Below are 12,123 nucleotides of genomic sequence, written 5' to 3'. Positions count from 1 at the left end.
TTTATTTGGGATTCTGAGGGAGTGAAAACTACACAATTCCACGGCTAAACTTTGTATTGGTATTTTGGTCTTAACAAATTATCAGTTTGACCAGCTGATAGTCTTCCTGCTTTTCTATACTGATTTTTCTACCTTTACTTTTCTATCACTTACAACATCTGGTTTCTTTTTCTTTTTTTTTTTTTTTTGAGACGGAGTCTCGCTCTGTCGCCCAGGCTGGAGTGCAGTGGCCGGATCTCAGCTAACTGCAAGCTCCGCCTCCCGGGTTCACGCCATTCTCCTGCCTCAGCCTCCGAGTAGCTGGGACTACAGGCGCCCGCCAGGTCGCCCGGCTAGTTTTTTGTATTTTTAGTAGAGACGGGGTTTCACCATGTTAGCCAGGATGGTCTTGATCTCCTGACCTCGTAATCCGCCCGTCTCGGCCTCCCAAAGTGCTGGGATTACAGGCTTGAGCCACCGCGCCCGGCCAACATCTGGTTTCTTTAACAATCATTTAATTTTTGCCTACTTCTATTTCTCACCAGTAGTTTATGCACTCAGACTTTGGAACCCACACGTGGTTCTGTAATTCAGAAGTTGCTCCCTTGAGTCTCATTTTCCTCTTGTGTTAGAATTGGAAGGGAAAGATCAGGAAAAGAAAATCAGAATTAGAAAAGATCAGGTAGCCGGGCGCGGTGGCTCACGCCTGTAATCCCAACACTTTGGGAGGCTGAGACGGGCGGATCACAAGGTCAGGAGATCGAGACCATCCTGGCTAACACGGTGAAACCCCGTCTCTACTAAAAATACAAAAAATTAGCCAGGCGCCTGTAGTCCCAGCTACTCGGGAGGCTGAGGCAGGAGAATGGCGTGACCACGGGAGGCCGGAGTTTGCAGTGAGCTGAGATCGCGCCACTGCACTCCAGCCTGGGCAACAGAGTGAGACTCCGTCTCGAAAAAAAAAAAAAAAAAGGAAAAGAAAAGATTAGGCATGGCAGGGCACGGTGGCTCACGCCTGTAATCCCAGCACTTTGGGAGGCTGAAGTGGGCGGATCACCACCTGAGGTCGGGAGTTTGAGACCAAACTAACCAACAAGAAGAAACCCCATCTCTACTAAAATTACAAAAGTAGCCGTGTGTGGTGGCACATGCCTGTAATCCCAGCTGCTAGGGAAGCTGAGGCAGGGAAAGAAAGGAAAGAAAGAAAGAAAGGAAAGAAAGAAAGAAAGAAGGAAAGAAGGAAAGAAGGAAAGAAGGGAAGGGAGGGAGGGAGGGAGGGAGGGAGGGAGGGAGGGAGGAAGGAAGGAAGGAAGGAAGGAAGGAAGGAAGGAAGGAAGGAAGGAAGGAAGGAAGAAAAGATTAGGCATTTCCATATTTCTGATATGTATCCAAATGTTTTGACATTTTGGGTCAATATGGGTTTTCAGAAGTATTGAAAGGCTATCTGACCCCGTAATTTCCAACCAGCTCAAGAGAGTAAGATTCCTTTAGGTGATGTTTTGAAAAAGGGCTGGCTTCAAGAACGGCCTTCAGCCAGTCCTGCCAGAAGCCTCACTACCAGCCCTCACTTCCCAAAGGTCCCATCAGTTCTACACAAGTGGCATGTGCTGCTGTCAGCCATCCTTCACCCTCGCTCCAGCTCTGGGTACAGTTAAAGAGGGCCCAGAAGCCCAAATTTGGTCACATGTGTAGCTTAAAAGAATGTTTAAAATTTGTCGACAATTTTACATTGTTATTTTTTGTTCAAAAAAATCATTGTTTTCAATTAGCCCAAAAAATTAGATACTGTTTCCTGTGCGTAATAGGACCACTCTAGGAATGTTGATAAGGTGTGTAAAAGTACCTTATTTGAGACCATGATAGAATGACTGCAAGCCTCTGGGGCCTAATGTGAAAGCTCTTCCATCCCAAAGCTCCCCATGCAAATATGGAGGCATCAGAGCCTAGAAACTATGCACTACCTTGAAGATTTCTTCACTAGAGTAGGTGCATAGCAGATATCTGATCAGTAGGGATTAGACTTGATATTCTTCCCTTCATTCCCTAATCCTATCATGTTTTGAAATATGTATGTATGTATATTTATGTATTTCTGTATACAAATCTTCACACACACACACACATAGTTTTGTTTTGTTTTGTTTTTAGATAGAGTCTCACTCTATTGCCCAGGCTGGAGTGCAGTGGCATGATCTCGGCTCACTGCAAACTCCGCCTCCCAGGTTCAAGCGATTCTTCTGCCTCAGCCTCCCAAGTAGCTTGGACTACAGGTGCACGTTGCCACACCTGGCTAATTTTTGTATTTTTAGTAGAGACGGGGTTTCACCATGTTGGTCAGGCTGGTCTGGTTTTGAACTCCTGACCTCGTGATCTGCCCGTCTCGGCCTCCCAAAGTACTGGGATTACAGGCATGTACCACCACGCCCAGCCAATACAGGTATATTTTTAATGTATAGCCAGCTTCTCACTTCAGGGAGCTTTTTTGCACTTATGCTTTTATTTAAGCTCTGTAACTATTTCTCACAGGTTATGTTATTATTGGGTCAAAAATATTTAGGGTGCCTTTTACACAAAGGGTAAGGTAAACTCTAAGTGCCCAGGACTCCCTCTGTGTCCTTCATTCTAGAAAGCAGGGCATTTTAAAGCTTGCACTCTTCATGGCTCAGTCTGCAATATAATCTTCAGCATGAGGTCACCATGGAGACTGGAATTTTGAAAGTGCTTGATCTTAACTTGCAATAAAAGATGGTTACCTTTGAGGTGTGTCCCTCTGAATTTTACATAATCATGTAAATTGTTTCCAAAACAATCAGTAGGCTGGGCGTGGTGGCTCATGCCTATAACCCTAGCACTTTGGGAGGCTGAGGTGGGAGGCTCCCTTTAAGCCAGGAATTTGAGACCAGTCTGGGCAAAATAGCAATACTAGGTCTCTACAAAAAAAAATAGTAATAATAATAATTAGCTGGCATGGTGGTGGGAGCCTACAGTCCTAGCTACTCTGGAGGCTGAGAAGGATGGATCCCTTGAGCCCAGGAGTTTGAGGCTGCAATGAGCTAAGATCATGGCATGCAATTGGGTGACACAGGAAGAGCCTGTCCTTTAAAAACAAGCAAGCAAACAAAAACAAACAGAAATAATGAATATATTTTAATAAAGGATTAACATCCTATAAAACAGGGTTAGCAAACTATGACTTATGGGACAGAACTAGTCCAACACCTGTTTTTGTCAAAGAAGTCTTACGGGAATACAATGACATCTAGTTTGTATTATGATTGCTTTTGTGCCGCATGGCAGAGTTGAATAGTTGTGACAGAGACCATATGGCCCGCAAAGTCCAAAATATTTACTACTGGGCCCTTAACAGAAAACCTTTGCTGATCCCCACTATAAAACCATAAAAGCAAATATAAACAACTCAATGGAAAACAAACAGGCAAAGGAAATGAATGGGCAATGCATAGAACAGCACACAAGAAAGTCCAGGCCGGGCGCGGTGGCTCAAGCCTGTAATCCCAGCACTTTGGGAGGCCGAGACGGGCGGATCACGAGGTCAGGAGATCGAGACCATCCTGGCGAACACGGTGAAACCCCGTCTCTACTAAAAAAAAAAAAAAATACAAAAATCTAGCCGGGCGAGGTGGCGGGCGCCTGTAGTCCCAGCTACTCGGGAGGCTGAGGCAGGAGAATGGCGTGAACCCGGGAGGCGGAGCTTGCAGTGAGCTGAGATCCGGCCACTGCACTCCAGCCTGGGCGACAGAGCGAGACTCCGCCTCAAAAAAAAAAAAAAAAAAAAAAAAAAAAAAAAAAAAAAAAAAAAAAAAAGAAAGTCCAATAAATACATGAAAATATGCAGTTGGAATCAGGGGAACTCAAATTTAAACCACACAGATTTCATTTCCTATGCATTAGATTCGTAAACATTTAAGCCTTACAATATCAGGTATTGGTAAGATGTTGAGTAATAGGGATTGTTATTCTTTTCTGAGGGAAGCATAACTAACTGCAGTCACTTTTGAGAGCAATTTAGCAACATCTAATAATGGTAAATGCACATAATCTACAACCTAACAATTCTGCTTTTTTTTTTTTTTTTTTTTTTTTTTTTAAGACTGGGTCTTGCTCTTGTCCTAGGCTGGAGGGCAATTGTCCAATCATGCACTCCCAAGCTAGAGTGCAGTGGTACAACCTTGACCTCCCGGACTCAAGCCATCCTCCCACCTCAGCCTCCTAAGTAGGTGGTACTACAAGTGTGGACCACCAAGCTTGGCCAATTTTAAAAATTTTTTGTAGAGATGGGGTCTTGCTATGTTGCCCAGGCTGGTCTCGAACTCCTGGACTCAAGTGATCCTCCCATTTTGGTCTTTCAAAGTATTGGGATTACACGCATGAGCCACAGTGCCCAGCAGCAATTCCACTTCTAGACACACACACATACACACATATACACATAAGTATTTAAAGAAAATATACACATTTTAGAGAAACTCTTACATGTATGAACAAACAAATATATACAAAAATATCCATAGTCGAATTGTTATTAGAAAAAATAAAAATAAACAATATTAACCCAGAGGATGGATAAATAAATTCTGAGAATAATGATGAATTTTATGTGTCAACCTGACTGGGCAAAGAATGGCCAGATAGCTGGTAAAACATTACATCTTGGGTGTGTCTGTGAGGGTATTTCTGGAAGAGATTCAGTAGAACGAGTAAGAAGATGCCCTCGTGTCGGTTGAGCACGGTGGCTCACGCCTATAATCCCAGCACTTTGGAAGGCCGAGGCGGGTGGATTACCTGAGGTAGGGAGTTTGAGACCAGCCTGATCAACATGGAGAAACCCTGTCTTTACTAAAAATACAAAATTAGCCAGGCATGGTGGCACATGCCTGTAATCCCAGCTACTAGTGAGGCTGAGGCAGGAGAATCGCTTGAACCTGGGAGGCGGAGGTTGCGGTGAGCTGAGATCATGACACTGCACTCCAGCCTGGGCAACAAGAGTGAAACTCCGTCTCAAAAAAAAAAAGAAGATGCCCTCGTGCAACCCATTGAGGGCCTGAATAGAACAAAAAGACAATGGAAGGCTGGGCGCAGTGGGTCACACCTGTAATCCCAGCACTTTGGGAGGCTGAGGTGGGTCGATCGCTTAGGCCAGGAGTTAAAGACCAGCCTGGCCAACACGGCAAAAACCCTTGTCTACTAAAAATACAAAAATTAGTTCGGTGTGGTGGTGCATGCCTGTGGTCCCAGCTACTTGAGAGACTGAGGCAGGAGAATTGCTTGAACCCAGGAGGCAGAGGCTGCAGCGAGCTGAGGTCACACCACTACACTCCATCCTGGACCACAGAGAGAGACTCCATCTCAAAAACAAAACAAAACTCCATTAAAAAAGAAAAAAAAGAAACAGTGGAAGGATGAAAAGGTAAATTTGCTTTCTGCTCGAGCTGGGACATCTGTCTTCTCTTCCCCTCAGACTTCACTGCTCCTGATTCTCAGGCCTTCAGAATTGGACCAAAACACCATTGATTCCCTTGGGTCTTAGGCCTTCGATTTTGGACTAGAACAAACCCACCAGCTTTCCTGGGCCTTCAGCATGTAGATGGAAGATTGTCATTTAGTCTCCATAATTGTGTGAGTCAATGCCTCACAATAAATCTCTTTTCTGTATTTCTATATATATCCTATTGGTTCTGTTCTCTGGAGAACCCTAACACACGGGGCAGATTCATTAAGTGGAATATTATATAGTAATGAAAATGAAGTTACAATAGCCACATAGTTCATCAACATTGATTATGCTCACAGGTTGAGTGAAAAAGCAGGTTGCAGAACAGTATACAATGATGTTGATTTATATATGCAAAACAATAGTGTTTATTGTTTAGGGATACATGCATAGGAAAAGCATGAAAATACGCATGGGAATTAATTACAAAGTTTAGGAAAGTGCTTCTCAGGGAGAGGAAGAAAAGGAATATGATTGGGGAGTGGTACAAAGGGAATATAAACTACATTTGTAACATTATTGCTTAAGCTGATTGCCGTTAACAATTTCTAAGTTGAAATATTTCATAAAAAGTGAAATTCTACATGTATGAGGACTTTTATCCAGTCAATCATTATAGCACTTCCTGAGAGCCCCCACTGTCTCTGAGCTGTTATTGCTGTAACAGAGCACCTTGAACCATTCACCCAACAGGTAGGGACTCTGCATATATTTGTTCAGGTTCTATGTTTATAAGGGCTCTTGGGTAAAGGGGTGATAGAATGGAAGTCCAGCTTATCCACCAGTCAACAAGCCCTGTGTGCTCTGCACAAAGACATCAAGGCAAGCATCACTACGATAGGGTACTTTTTTCATGACCCAAAAGCTCCATGCCACGTATACAGAGGGGTTGCAGCCCAGTTCTACTTTTTATCTAGCCTGTGTATGCTGCAAATTTACTTATCCAAAACCAGTGAAAACTTTAAAAGGAACCAGTCGGCCGGGCGCGGTGGCTCAAGCCTGTAATCCCAGCACTTTGGGAGGCCCAGGCGGGCGGATCACGAGGTCAGGAGATCGAGACCATCCTGGCTAACGCGGTGAAACCCTGTCTCTACTAAAAAATACAAAAAAAAAAAAACAACTAGCCGGGGAAGGTGGTGGGCGCCTGTAGTCCCAGCTACTCGGAGGCTGAGGCAGGAGAATGGCGTGAACCCGGGAGGCAGAGCTTGCAGTGAGCCGAGATCGCGCCACTGCACTCCAGCCTGGCAGAGCGAGACTCCGTCTCAAAAAAAAAAAAAAAAAGGAACCAGTCTGTAGACAGAGACCATACTATTTTTTGCTTGCCATCAATTTTTATTTGATTTATCTCAGTATCTTTCCAGTCCTTATGGTTTATTTAAGGGCTGATCATTTTTCTCTAGTTATCTGAGGTAGTACCTTAATCATTGGTTTTTTGTTTTTTGTCTTTATACTCTCTTGGGACATCTTATTCAAGAGATGGAGACTAATTGACCAATTTATCTTTAATGCAAAGCACACAAAATGTAGCAAATAAGAAATACAAACATTTTAATATATCATATTTTTTCTGTTCCCTACCCAAGTCTTTTGTTCCTGATCTTTTATCTTCCTGGCTAAGCTGCAAATTTGAATCATCCTTTCTTTCATTTGTCATCTAACAGACAATAGGAATTTATTCTTTAGTAAAATCTGCATCTCTCCTTTTTTCAAAATCTGAAACTCTCCTTTCACCTAAGTTTCCAGCCATAAGACTTTATTATTTGAAGACAAAGAATAAAGTTCTCCAAGTGTGGTTCATAAATCACCTGTGTCACTTTCACTTGCTGTGCAAAAAAAAAATGCTGGTTTCTGGGCCCCACTTAGGCCTACTAAATCATTCTCCATTTTTCATCAAGATTTGCATGTAAGCCAGGCTCCACGGCTCATGACTGTAATCCCAACACTTTGGGAGGCTGAGGCAGGTGGATCACTTGCGGTGAGGAGTTCGAGACCAGCCTGGCCAACATGAGAAACCCTGTCTCTAGTAAAAAAAAAAAAACAGGTAGCTAAACATGGTGGTGGGCACCTGTAATCCCAGCTACTGAGGAGGCTGAGACAGGAGAATCACTTGAATCTGGGAGGTGAAGGTTGCAGTGAGCTAAACTGTGCCACTAGACACACTGAGACTCGGTCTCAAAAAAAAAAAAAAAAAAAGAGAGCTCTTAAAGAACCAATTACAGAAACTAACTTTACAATTTCTTCCTTATTTCATTTGTTCATGAAATTTGCTAGAAAATAATGGAAATGATTTAGACGATGAAAGCCAACTTAGGGAAGGCTCCAAGAGCACCAGATTGGGAGCCAGGAGCCAGGAGCCCAGGAGCTGTTCCGTGTCGATGATGGGCAGAACACACTCTCTTGAGAGCCTCAGATTTCTTATCTATAAAACCAGAGTTGCCCGGGGATCTTTAAGTTGTCTTTCAGCCCTACACTGAGAGGAGGTATGTCATTCCTAAAACTTGAAATGAAAGCCTATTAAACTCTCTAGCTTCTAGACATATTTACTGTATGTGACTTATGTGTCCAACCTGACATTATCTTTTAGATAAACTCCCAAATACAAAGATGATGGAAGTTTTTCATTTTAAACTTACAGGTCTGCATCAACCTGTTTCCATTGTTCTAAGTTTTATTTATATACGATGGCTAGTCAACTTTACATGATAATTATTTTTAAATCCTGCTTTCTTTGTTTTGTTTTGAGACGGAGTTTTGCTCTTGTTGCCCAGGCTGAGTGCAATGGCGCGATCTTCAGCTCACTGCAACCTCCGCCTCCCGGGTTCAAGCAATTCTCCTGCCTCAGCCTCCTGAGTAGCTGGGATTACAGGCATCTGCCACCACACCCGGCTAATTTTGTATTTTTAGTAGAGACGGGGTTTCTCCATGTTGGTCAGGGTGGTCTAGAACTCCCAACCTCAGGTGATCCGCCCGCCTCGGCCTCCCAAAGTGCTGGGATTACAGGCGTGAGCCACTGGGCTCGGCCCGGCCAAATCCTGCTTGTTTTAACGTATTCATTAAAAATGTCTCCATTATAGAGTAAAACAACGCCACAGCAGAGAGCAAGAAAGGAAGTACCCCTAAAGCAGTAGTTGGTACAGATAATGTGGGGTCCACAGATTCTGTGGGGTCTATTAGGCCACAAGGACTCAAAATCCAGCAGAGGAGGGAATGCTGATAATTACCTAACACCAATGTTGCTGCTGGCTTCTCAGCCGTAGTCACCTCCCACTCAGATGTTTTGGAAATTGTCCAGTGTTCAGAAACATCATTTTCTCTGACCTTTACAACATTCCTGTGTTTCAGGATTTTAAAGTGTGTGCGAAAGGAGTCTGATTTGCAGTCACCAAAAACACCACATACAGAGAGAAGACTGGGGAGAATGAATTGCTAAGACTTAGCTACCAAATGCATATCAAGATAGGTGTAAAGATCCCAGGTGAAGTGACGCACTGGAGAGGGTATACTTTTAGCTTAGTGTATAGCTAAAATCCAAAGATGTGTGTCACATCGAGGGAAACTTTTTTCCTCTTCTTCAAAATCTTTTTTCCGTTTGCAGAGCTCCAGACGTCCTCGCCCTTTGGAACAGCGGAGAGTCATTTGAAACTTAACTGAACGCTGGAGGGAAGTTCTACTTTCCAGGTCATCCAATTTAGGAGATCCAATTTCTGCGGAGGGAAGAAAAAGATGGCTGGGGGAGGGAAAAACTAGACCCCTTGTCCGCCTATCCTTCTACCTTCAATCCACAACCTGCCACACAAATCCAGCCAAGTCAGGGATTTTGCCTTGAACCACCACCACCACCACTACCACCACCACAACCACCACCACCTTGTCACTCACACCCGAGAAACACGCCCCTCTGGTCCTACTCTTGGCCAATGGCGGCTCTCTTCTCTGCATAGTAATGAGCTCGAGACCTCCCCGGGCCAATGGCGCTCCGGGAGAAGGGGTAGTTTTGCATGTACCTAAGTGATTTGCATAAGCCAGCGGCCGGGGGCTTGGGAACCAGAGCGTGCAACCCTAGAAGGGAAAAGGACGGGAAGAGATTGATCCGCGGCGGGGAGAGAGCGAGCCAGAGTCTGGGTGTTTGTGCGAGAGCCGCGGCGGGGGCTGGGGCGAGTGGCCGGCATGGCTGAAGGCTGCGCTCTGCAACCTTGAAGAGCCGTTGCATTGGGAGGCCGGGGACAGGGAGGCGGGTGCGATGGCAGAGTGCGGCCCCCGCGGCTGCGCCGGGCCGGCCCTGCTGGCCTGAGCCGCCGGAGGAGCGGCGCTGCCTCTGCGCGTCCATGGAGCAGCGGGAAGGGCGAAACTCCGGAGCGCCGCGTCCCTGCGCCGCTGCGGCGGACTGCTGAAGGGGCCGAGCCCGCGCGGACCGCCGAGGAAGAGACCCCCGCCCCAGCCCGCAGGCCGGCTGCCCAGGGGCGGAGGGGGGCGTCGGAGGGCAGCGGAGCAAGCGGCGCCGCGGGAGAGGCCGGCGCGGGAGGCGGCCGCAGCAATGCCGGGCCCGCTGGGGCTGCTCTGCTTCCTTGCCCTGGGGCTGCTCGGCTCGGCCGGGCCCAGCGGCGCGGCGCCGCCTCTCTGCGCGGCGCCCTGCAGCTGCGACGGCGACCGTCGGGTGGACTGCTCCGGGAAGGGGCTGACGGCCGTGCCCGAGGGGCTCAGCGCCTTCACCCAAGCTCTGTGAGTGCGGGCGGCGGGGACGCGGGGGGGAGGGGGCCCGGCGGGGGGCGCCGCGGGGCGGAGCTAGGGGTCAGTCCCACCCCACCCCGCCCCGCCGCTCCCCGGGCCTGAGAAGGGGGTCCGCCGGTCACCTGCGTGCGGGCTGACTGGAGCCCACTCCTGCGCCACGGGCTTTCCGCACTTTGCCAGTCCGTGTTCGAGCCAGCAGTAGCTTTCGTTCCCAGACTTTTTGGGCACAAGGACCCTCCCACCCCACCGCGCACACCCCCAACTCACAAGTGCATCTGGGGCCAAGGAGGAGGAAGGAATCTAAACACGCTTGCCCCAGGCAGCCTGTCCACGCGACCTTTCCTTCTCTTGCGGGCCCTGGCTCAGCTAGCAGGAGTTCCGCCACTGGCGGGGCTGAGGGCGCCGAGAACTTGGCCTCAGTCTGCAGACTGAGGCACGTCTCTTGGGGAAGCACCTGGAGCCTCCTGGGTTCCAGCATGTGGGGAGAAGAAACACCTGTACCTCAGTCAGGGCGAATCTCCTTCCAGTTTGGCCCCATCCAGGTAGTGCGTCCTGGCACCTACTTCCCCCCAGTTCCACTCGGGACTACCCTACTAACGCCCAGGCTTCTGCAGCACGCAGGGGAGTCCGAGAAAACAAGGGAGAATTACAGGGTTCTCTTGGTGGACATGATGTTACCCAACAAGGTCTTTTAAAGGAGGAATGCTGACCTGAGGTGCAGGATGTTGGAAGAGAAGCAAGTTCCGGAGCATATGCTCAACTCAGGCTGCAAGGTAGCAGCCGGTTTCTAATGCACCTTCACGCAGCCAACAGATCTTTTCTTTTGAGCTGCCTGAGATCGAGAGACACTCAAATGTTTCAGACTTCCAGAATCTCCCTGTTCAAACGGGGACTTGAGAGCTTTAGATGTTCTCTTGAGGAAAGAAGAGGAATCTGAACTAGGTTGTGAGGTGGTGGCAAAGGCCACGGATAGAGGAGGAAGAGGGTGACTGAGGGCAGGGCTTGCGTGTTCCTACTGTTTCTTATGTTGCGTGGCCAGCTGAATGCTTAAATCAGGAGCAGTCAAAGAAACGTGTGAGAGAGGAAGGGATCCTGAGGGCCCCGAGGATAGACGGAATTTCCTTTTACCTATTGTGGAAGGGACCTCTTAGAAACAAAGTTTTAAAGGACCCTGTGAAGAAATCTTTATGCAGGCAGGAGCATTGCTGTGTTTCCAGGTCGGTGGTGGCCAAGGTGTTCCGCTTGCCTTCTCAGGATGGACTTTTAGTGAGCATCGAGGCCTGTTGTCTTGGAACCTGTTTCATTCTTTCAGCTTCAGCCTTCCCCTCCCCATTTGTTATTTTTCCTGTCTCAGGTTAGTTTTAGTTATGTATTCGAGGTCTTTTTTTTTTTTTTTTCACTATAGTGAAGTTTAACATATTAAAAAACAAAAGTTAACTTTGCAGTGAAGAGCATTTTGTTCATAAAGTTACATTAAGCGGGGAAGTTTGAGCAGGAATGGATTGAATCAAGAGAAAGAAGACCTGTGGAGAGGAAATGGGGCTAATTTTTTCCCAAGTTCTCTAGAAACATTTAGGGATTTTGTGCAGAAAGAAAGGTCCCTCTACCTGAACCTCTTGCAAGGCTCTGCATAGAATAGAAAAGCACGATTTTACTATTTTGACTAGTTGTAAAGACCTTGTTTAGCAGATTCCTCACATTTTAGTGAGTAGACTTGTCCTATAAGGAAAAGAGCTGTTTTACATTAGTATCTAAAACCACAAAGAAATAATCACATTTTTATGGGAGCATGCTCCTCTCCAAAGCATCTTCTGGTAGAACTCACTGGAGGTACTGAAATGCTGTATCTTCAACTTTGGGCCTTAGAATAAGTTAGTGTTCATGGCTTAGGAAACAAAAATAAT

The 12,123-nt window shown here is 46.7% G+C and overlaps 1 protein-coding gene and 1 long non-coding RNA gene across 3 annotated transcripts in view; one reads left to right on the top strand and one right to left on the bottom strand.

Moving 5' to 3' along the window:
• Window positions 1-5,838: 5,838 nt before the first annotated feature.
• On the bottom strand, window positions 5,839-10,586 carry LOC115893610. The gene is made up of 5 exons (XR_004053684.1): window positions 10,487-10,586; window positions 9,371-9,550; window positions 8,713-9,195; window positions 7,821-7,956; window positions 5,839-6,295 (listed from the first exon to the last, which is right to left on the bottom strand). It is a non-coding gene; the product is annotated as an uncharacterized LOC115893610 (long non-coding RNA).
• Window positions 9,529-12,123, top strand: part of LGR4 (leucine rich repeat containing G protein-coupled receptor 4) — a 108,346-nt gene continuing 105,751 nt past the window's right edge. The window contains exon 1 of one of the 2 annotated variants that reach the window (XM_030918433.1): window positions 9,529-10,210. In XM_030918433.1, the coding sequence (XP_030774293.1) occupies window positions 10,026-10,210 (185 nt within the window). In that variant the 5' untranslated portion in view covers window positions 9,529-10,025. The remainder of the gene's footprint in view (window positions 10,211-12,123) is intronic. The other variant, XM_030918432.1, reaches the window with a different exon arrangement.

The sequence above is a fragment of the Rhinopithecus roxellana genome, chromosome 15 (assembly GCF_007565055.1).
Source record: "Rhinopithecus roxellana isolate Shanxi Qingling chromosome 15, ASM756505v1, whole genome shotgun sequence".
Taxonomy (NCBI): domain Eukaryota; kingdom Metazoa; phylum Chordata; class Mammalia; order Primates; family Cercopithecidae; genus Rhinopithecus; species Rhinopithecus roxellana.
This window is presented reverse-complemented; position numbering and strand designations above follow the sequence as displayed.